The 8980-nt window shown below is 43.2% G+C and overlaps 1 protein-coding gene across 1 annotated transcript in view; it reads right to left on the bottom strand.

Moving 5' to 3' along the window:
- Positions 1 to 4104: 4104 nt before the first annotated feature.
- The window catches only part of GRIN2A (glutamate ionotropic receptor NMDA type subunit 2A), a 406311-nt gene continuing 401435 nt past the window's right edge, over positions 4105 to 8980 (bottom strand). Inside the window, 2 exon segments of the mRNA XM_090277023.1 lie at positions 4105 to 4182; positions 4526 to 5698. Coding sequence (XP_090133149.1) covers positions 4105 to 4182; positions 4526 to 5698 — 1251 coding nt within the window.

Below are 8980 nucleotides of genomic sequence, written 5' to 3'. Positions count from 1 at the left end.
AGTGTTTATTTAGGTCTCAAACTGCAAAGGATTTCAGTGTAACGTATTTATGTATATGACATCTGATTATTAAAGCTGCACTTTTTTAGGTTTAAAGGAGATAAATTTTTAATCGCCATTTAATTAACACCAACTTCTTTTCCCCCTTTTTCATTAGCAATTCTATTTGCAAAGAATTCAGGGCATTTGTCATTTCCTGAGAAGGATGTAGAATATTAAATACACATCAGCAGTAGACATATCAAATAGAATAAACAATGTGTGCCTGCCGTGGATCTTTTGACTAATTAACTGCCTTGGCTAGAGTCCCATTAAATGAAACTATTTCATTTGTAAACAAGGTGTAATTTTCTTTTTTTCTCCCCTGAAAATACGTGTAAATTGATTTGACTGATTTTGCTGCAATAAGTGAATTTTAATGCTTTCATCAGAAAAGCTAAGTATGAATGCTTCTCAGGTTCCCTGTGAAACAAGGAAGAGAAAATAAAGTATACTCCATTGGATGCCTGGTTTTGGTGCTGGCTATAATCATGCATGAGATTTGCAAAGGATGGAAGAGTGGCTCATGGGGAGATTATAATCCCATACTTCTCATGGAAGCCTCACTGGCAGAGAAATAGACTTATCAGGAACATTCCTTCATTCTCAGAGCATTGAAACTATCCATGACCTGAGTGAGGGATAATAAGCAAAACTATTTTCCAGAAATGCACAGGCTTCCCGGGGTAGGATTCATGCCCTAGAAGACTGTTCTTTTAACATAGAATATTTTAAGTTGGTTGCATGTATGTACCATTAACCATGGGCAGGAACATAAGCATTTGCATTCAGATATATCAGTTGGGTCCTTCTCAAACGAAGATCATGTGAAGTTAATGAGACATCATTACGATGCCAGCTCTGACTTGTCAGGTACAACTCAGACACAAAATTGACTTCAGAGACTCTGGCTCCTCGACATCAACAAATCTAAGATCACAGAACACTTTGGGATGGATTCATAGTTCAGGGCTTTCCATTTAATTTTTTTCACCTCCTATACTGTAGGCATTATTTACCGTGGGGCATTATATGCCTGATATTATTTTTCCAAAGAACTGACTGAATGTGAATTACCTCTGAAGAGCTCCAAACATTACCTGTCACTTGAAAATTGACCATCTAATCCATGGTCAGTTTTCTTATGTTTTGGATCATCTCAATTAAGAGTAAGTGAATTAGTGGAGGAGGAAAGTTAGGTATTTATTACATAGCATCCAATTCTGATTATTTGTTTTTTAGAAAAACTTTGGGTATAAAGGAAGTATATATTTTTTCAGTATGTTAGTATCACTCTTCCAAAAGCCACACTTTTAGTTTCATATCTAGATAAGTATGGAGTTAATAGCAGAAATAATGCTGTTATTAGAAAGCTTTTTCAGCTGCGGAATCATTCCACATGTAATTTGCACTCTCCCCGGAGTTCTCTGTCACATTTGGCAACCCCGTGTGTTTTGCGGATACTAGAGAAAGACAAAGCCTCTTTGGATTAGTGACATACCACTGCTCTGTATTCTGGGGAGACTTTCTAATTCATGTAATGTTAAGACATGCCAAACTTGTGGGTAAATGAAGGTGATCCTGGCTGGGGGATGAGAGGTCTGGATTGCAATGAAAGGGAAAAGGCAAAATGTTCTAAAAGATGATGGAGTCAATGATATGCCTAAGATTAGAAATTGGGGTGACTATTCAAGGTCCTTCAATCTAGGCTCCTCCATTGTTGGGCCTAGGGGCAGCAAAGGTGGAATACCAGTGTTCAAATACAAAATACAATGTTAAGTACATCTATTATCAATGTCTAGTCAGCCCCTTCTTCCTTTCTAGCTCAAAGATCATGGGAAGACTTCCTCACCCACTGCCTTTCTCTGCCTCTCTACCACTGACTGAGATTTACTGCAACCAGTTTTCATCATTATGGGAATATTATAAGTCAGGTGCACTTCCCCAGATCTAGAGCCATTCAATGAATCCTCAAGCTCCAAGAGAATTATTCCTGGCACCTGCCCACTCACAGGAAAACACTATCTACAAAATAGAACACACCATTAATAAAAGAAACAGGATAACTTTTCAACCTGCCACTCTGTCCTCTTTTCTAAGAACCCAAAGCAAAATGCAGGAGGAAATGACAGTAAGGTTGGTATACATTAGCTTACGGTTTCTGCAGCATGTCACCAAACAGATCGAGGTACTCTGAAAAAATTGATGGCTACTTCTCCCAAATATTTCAGGGATAGTAATGTATTTAAATACACTAATTATTAGATTAGAACTATATAAAATGTTTAATATTGTTTGTGTTTTTTATAATATTTAATCTTTAAACTAGAAAATTCTGGTGTGATAAAGTATCATAACATAACAACAATCTTTATTTATTTATTTAGGCACTTTGCATGTGCCAGGCACGGTGCTGGGACCTTCCCAGGCATAAAGATCCCCGAGCTCTCCCCAGTTATGTTAAGTGAACATCAATTTGTATTATACATGCACAGATTTGAGTAGAGTAAGAATGAGATAATGGAGGGGATTCAGAAATGACAAATGCTTTGAGGAATTTTTCATCTACCTCTGTTGGTGTTAGTGAAACAGTTAGGCTCCAACAGAGTATTTCAGAAGAGAGAAATCACTTGTTCCACTGATGTTTATCCACAATTTGGAGGATGCTCAGGGTAGATGCCTGAGTGTCTCTCATGTTTTGAAGGCTTTTGATTTAAGGAAGCTGGGGTGGAAACGGGTGTCCAACTAAATTTCATGATGTTAAGCAACATAAACCTAAAACTACATTAGCCTTCTGTAGACAGATGGCATTGGACTTCTTACAGATCACAGCACACATATGGCTGTTGGTGCGTGCCATCACATTGACAACCCTGGGAACAGCAACACGCAGTTATTTAGATGCCACCATGGTTGTTCGGGAACTGAATAGGCTACGGTTACTTTAGGAGGAACGGGGTAACAGATACTATACAACCCTGAGTCATCACCAGAAGGGGGGAAATGCAAACTTACATACACAGGAGTCTACTATAATGGCTGGTGTGTCACAGACAGAAGATCCACACTTAGATATTGGAGACATACATGTGTTAGTTTACATATCTCTGAGCAAGACCATTGAAGCCAAGGGTGAGAGAGTGTCTGTGAAACACACAAATGGACCACCAAAGAGATTCCTGTAGCTCTGTGCCTGAGGGCCCTTCTGGCCTTTTACTCCAGATGTGTCTTGGAAATGGACTAAAATGAAGGTACTTTAGTTAGCATGAAACCCACTGATTTGCTATTCTTTGGGGGAGCCTGGAGTTCTGGGCTTGGGCCTGGGCTGTGATGGAAGGCATGACAATAAAGCTGAAAAGTTTACGAAGCCAAACTTCCTAATCCCTTGCACATATCAATCTTGCTACAGTGCAGATTTATTTGGTCTGTGTCAGATTTACATGCATACCATATTGCTTATTCTGTATTAGAGAAACCATTAGGCTTTTCTGATGAGGAAATCCCATGGTGGACTGGCTTAATAGAATTTGGAATATAGGAAATCACAACGTCACCATTGGCATCCAAGGCATTGTTACTGTCAACATACCCAGTGGGCATGTCCAGGACACTTGCCCTTTTATTTATTATTTTTGGTTAAGGACTCACCTACGTGGTATCTGCCATTCTCAGCACATACTTCACAAGATTCCTTGAATGGAAGACTATGGCATGTAGCCATGTGCAAAAGAACCAACAAAAAAATACCTTCCTAAATCCTCTTCCTCTTTGCAGAGCACTATTGGACATCCAACATTTTCCCTCCAGAATGTTGGCTATTACATATGTTTCCCTATAGATAAAACACTAATGAAAGGTTTTAAACATCAGATTCCATACTAGGCATTTTCTTGTACACACGTCTATTGCTGCAGGAATTCAAAACCCTGGGGGTAGAGTACACATTATTCTTATTTGCAGCATAAGGCATAACATGCTCAGAAATATACACATCGTTGTGGCCTCTACTGTCCCTGGAACAGTACGATGCCGTTGACCTCAAGGATGATCGAAGGTAGTTGTCATTCATTGTCTGGGATGGCAAGGAGTGTTTATAAGGGTCTGAGGGGCATCTCCCAATGACTAAGCGTTGGTCATCCCCGTAAGAGTGGAGGAAAGGGTTACCGGAGGCATGTTCTGGCAAGAGAGACTTGCTCCGCTTGCTGTCCTCCAGACCCTGGGGGAAGAGGGAGCTTTTGTTCCCCAAGAGTTTGCTGGAGGGGACACTAATGAGACTCCCATACAAATTTCCCTCCAGAAGCCGTTCTCTGTCCTTGAGGCTTATGCTCCGAGAGGGCCTGCTAAGGTCCATCTCCCTTGGTTTGTCAAGAATATTATCGTAGGAATGCTGACGACTAATTCTTAGCTTGTTCTTTTGGAACTGGAAGGTGTTGTTCTGTCCCCAGTCCTGCCGGTAGACCTCTTCCTGAGTGGCTGGATTACCTGTCTCCTGAAGCATCTGGTCTTCATCGATGTCATAGAGGTTCCCCATCCGTAGGCAGGCATCACACTTGAAGGGAGACCTCATGGTGAAATGGCCTGAATAGGTGGGCAGGTTGGAAAGACAGCTCCTGCAGTGTGTGGAGTTCTGCCGGTAACGGTCACTGCCCTCACTGAGAGGGGAACTCTTATCTTTCAAGGTGAAGTGTTTAGAGTAAAGTTTATACTGGTCATTGTTGGGAAGCCCGTCTTCATTGTGCAGAGGGTTCCTATTCATGGGCAGCGTGGAGTCCCCCTTGCGGAAGTTCTCATTGTGGTCCTGGTAGGCATCCGGGAAGTCCACGTTCTCGGGAAGGGCCATGTTTTCAACAAACTGGGGGGGATCTAGGTGAAAACTTGGCTCCTTCTCACCATCAATTGTGTAGATCTTGTCCCTGGGGGAGCTCACTTTGGTTTTCAAGTAGGAGCGCTCGACCTCACTGCAGTCCTTGGGGTACTTGGAGGTCACTGACATTTTGAAGTTGTCCTTGGTCTTGTGGCTCTTACTGATATCAGGCTCTCTGTGGCATGTGGCCCGACTCGAAGTTTCTGAAATGTCTGAGTGGGCCACCTCTTCTGGAAGGTACCTAGGGCTCTTTAGGGAGTGGGTCCTATTCTCTACTGTTCCCTCATTTCTCTGGGAGACTGGGTTCTGGGTCACTGAATCTTGGCGTAGAGATTCCACGGATTTCTTCCAAAGCTGCCGGGGCCTGGAGTTTCCTTTAGGTTCCGTGCTCACGGCCACCTCCACTGTGTTAGGGTTGGACTCGTTGAGAGTCAGAGGGTGCTGACCCTGGAACACATAGTTATTGAGGTTATCCTTGTGCCTGTTGGCCACAAATGTTTGGAGTTCATTCATGTTGTCCCCAAAAATGCTGTCTTTCCCCTGAAAGGACCTGTTGTCTGAATATATCAAATTTCCCTTATCTGAGACCATGTCCATGATGAGGGAACCTCTTTGGATGAGGTCAGCAGCTCTTTTGGGGGAATCAATTCTTGAGGAGTTCATGTTGGACATGTTGGAGATGTTTTTGGCTGACCGAAAGAGTTTTAGCATGTTGCTCTGCGACCCGGTCAGATTGAAGTCTGGTGACTTCTTTTTTTCTTCGATATGCACTCCATGAATACAGCTGTAAATGCCCTGTAGGAAGTGACATAGCACACCATCAGCAGAAGCAATGAGAGAAACCACTCCATACCTGAACTTGACCTCAAAGGTGAGATATGGCCTTTTTGTAGGAGCCCTGGAGAAATACTGAAATTCAGTCTGAAGCCTGACAATGTTTCTTAAATGGATGATACCAGTGACAAAGCATCAGGCTTATCTGGTCTCTCTGGCTCAGGATTATTGGACACTTTTTTGCAAATAGTCATACATGAAGTTTGAGAAAAGGTATTAATGAACGCTCATGATACCATAGTCAGCTATTGACAAACAAAGTTGGCATAAAAGGACCACCTATTAATTCCTTTGGGAGACTATCCCTACCCACATGCTGAAGCTATCAATCAAATCATGAGACCCAAGCAGGTCAGTCAGAAAAATTCTTTCTGATTAAGGGTAGGCATGAAATATCTATGTAATCAGTCAGATTTTTAAAAAAGAAATAGACAGATGTTGCAGAGGACTAGTCTTCCCACCATGTGGGGGCATTATCCTGAGGGTGAAACCATCATAGAAAAAGGTAGAACCCAGGGGATAGAGAGATATGACATGGATTGAACCTTTGGAGTCACTCTCTTGAACTTTTCTCTTACCTCACTCAATACATCCTTTGTGTGTTTGCTTGTGTGTGAATTTGCTCAACATTGAGTTGAGTTTTAGTCACTAGGGACAGTGGAGAGTCCCAATGACACAGTGTGCTACATTTAAATCCATGTAGGCACTGAGTGACTTACAGACTCCTGGGTAATTCAAATATAGGCATGTCCATTTATATGACTCTTGTTTTCTGCTCTCCTTTCTTCCATTCTTTAAAAAAAATAGCTGTTTATTTCTATTTAATAGTAACTCATGGGAAGAACTCTTGATTCATGCTAAATAGTAGGCAAGAGGGCATCAGTGACATTGTGATTTGTGTTTCCCCTTTCCCCACTATTGCTCCCAGAGTTTGGCAGCCATACCTAGAGGGAACAATCAGATTAAGCCTGCGGGATTTGACCTGGTCTTCCCAAGGCTGATGGGGAGCCAGCCTAAGAAGGGGTTTATAAAAGCAAATGTAACAGCTGCTGCTGACTTTGGCATCAACTCGTGGAAAGTGTATGTGATTAACTGTGGACTCTGATAATAGTCGCTCCATCAGTTCCCCATGGTGGGGATGAGTTTAACCCACAGAGATGTTCAAGGAACTGTGACAGCCTCAACCCTGCTGCATTTTCTTTTAGTTTCCCTAGAGACAGTCTCCATCTCAGCCTTCAAGGAGGAGTCAACAGAAAAGTTGTGTGTTTGAGCATCTCCTTCTCTGATACTCTCAACCCCAGGCTGCATGGCCCTGACATCATGCCCTTTCCCACCTTCCTGCAGCCTCATCTTTAGTCCCTTCTCTGCGTCCTGGATGGCCGGCTCTTCCTGTGGCAAGAAGCCCCATCTCCTTCTCATTGCTTTCAGAGGGGCCAGATGTGGAAATCACACTAATTAAGTATATTTCTTACAGTACAGTGCTTATGAACCTTTTATGTTAAACTATGCTTCCTTTGCCCAGTTTAGTAATGGAGTAATCTCATTCCCTGACCTAGAGGGACTGTGCTACTGTGAGTGAAAATCAGGATGTCTCATATATCTTTGAATCAGCCAAGATCTGTGCCTTTCCTTCCTGTTGTTAGTGTGACGAAAGTAATATCTTTTAAGTTTTTTTCAAATTTTCAGTTTTCTTCTTTTTTGAGAGGCATCTGAGTTTATTTGAGATCAAAATAGAATAGTTAGTCGGTATTTCCTTCTAATGAGATCCTCTCTTTCTCCTAGAGATTTTGTGTAGTTCCCTCTACCCCTTCCTGCTGAGAGGAGCTGGCTGTTTCTCTATTTGGAGAGACCCACACAAGTGGTCAGTGAGCTGAGTTATGTTTCAGGAGAAGAAAGGATGACTGCTGACTACTCTCTGTGAGCCCCAGTTTTTCCCTGGTACTGACGCACATGACACAGCTAAGGCAGCTCTCAAGCGCATCTGCCTGGTGAATCCATAGGCAGGAGTCAATGTGACAGACCCAGCTTGCACCCCAGGTTTTGATGGTAGCATTCTCTAGGTGAATTGACCCTCTTCAAGATGGGCTGCTGAGTGGAGGGGGAGCACATTAGAGGATAATGGGAAGAGTCAAAGGCTTGGAACCCACTGGATGTGAGCCCCAGCTCCAACTTTACCAGCTCTGTGACCTCAGGTAAGCCATTACATCTGTAAAATGGGATCATGCACTACAAAGGAGGATGCCAGGACAAGATAAAATAAGGTAAGCAAAGCACCTGACAAAGCAGGGGCTCAATAAATGTGGGCTGGGCCAGTTGCTCATTTGTCCCTGATCTGCCCTTGCATGTGTTACCTTGCCTGTCCTTTCACACTGGCATGAGCACACGCTACCCAAAAAAAGGCCTGCTACCCCTTGCTACCAAACACTTATTCTCAAAAGCCACACCCCAGGAGTCAAGTCGCTGGGCTCACATTTCTTTCCTCCCTGCACAGCTTTTTTCTACTCTTCGTTATTCATAGTTTCCAGCTACATTTAATGGGTTGTGGAAATAGGGTGCCCTCTCAACCCCACAGTGGGCTCAGCTAAAATTAGCAGTGAAGACTCAACGCAATGATCCAGACAACTTGCCCTGCTCCTGCCAAGGCTCCTGACCTCTTAGAACATCCTCAGTGGGGCATGGCTCTACTGTCCTTAGAGCCTGGACCTGATCCCTAATGTGTCTGATATGGACTCAATGGTTGTGTCCCTGCCCCCTTTAACAAATTCATATATTGAGATCTTAACCTCCAATATAGTGGAATTAAGAGATTAGGCTTGAGAGGTGCTTAAGTCATGAGAATGGAGTCCTTATGAGTGGGCTTAGCATCCTTAAAAAAGACTCCAGAGAGCTCCCCAAGCCCTTCCACCATGTGAAGACACAGGAGATGGCTGTGACCCAGAGAGGGCTCTTACCTGACCATTCAGATTCCCAGTCTCCACAACTGTGAACAACACATTTCTGTAATTTATAAGCTACTCAGTCTGTGGTACTTGGTTCTAGCAGCACAAATGGACTAAGACAGTGTCAGTGTCTACTCTGTGGGTCCCAGTTGTGGGCTAGCCAGAAGCGTGTTGTTTCCAGCTCCCCTCATCTGAGCTCCTTGGGAAGGTGTCACGGTTCCATCTCCCTGGTCCTGGTCTTTGCTGTGTCTCCCATTGCACATGTCTCAGGAGACAACCAAGGCCATTCTCTTTGCTGGTGACA

Source organism: Furipterus horrens, unplaced genomic scaffold (genome assembly GCF_987537825.1).
Source record: "Furipterus horrens unplaced genomic scaffold, mFurHor1.1.pri manual_scaffold_5, whole genome shotgun sequence".
NCBI lineage: Eukaryota > Metazoa > Chordata > Mammalia > Chiroptera > Furipteridae > Furipterus > Furipterus horrens.
The sequence above is the reverse complement of the archived record's forward strand: the minus strand, read 5'-3'. Positions and strand labels throughout refer to the sequence as shown.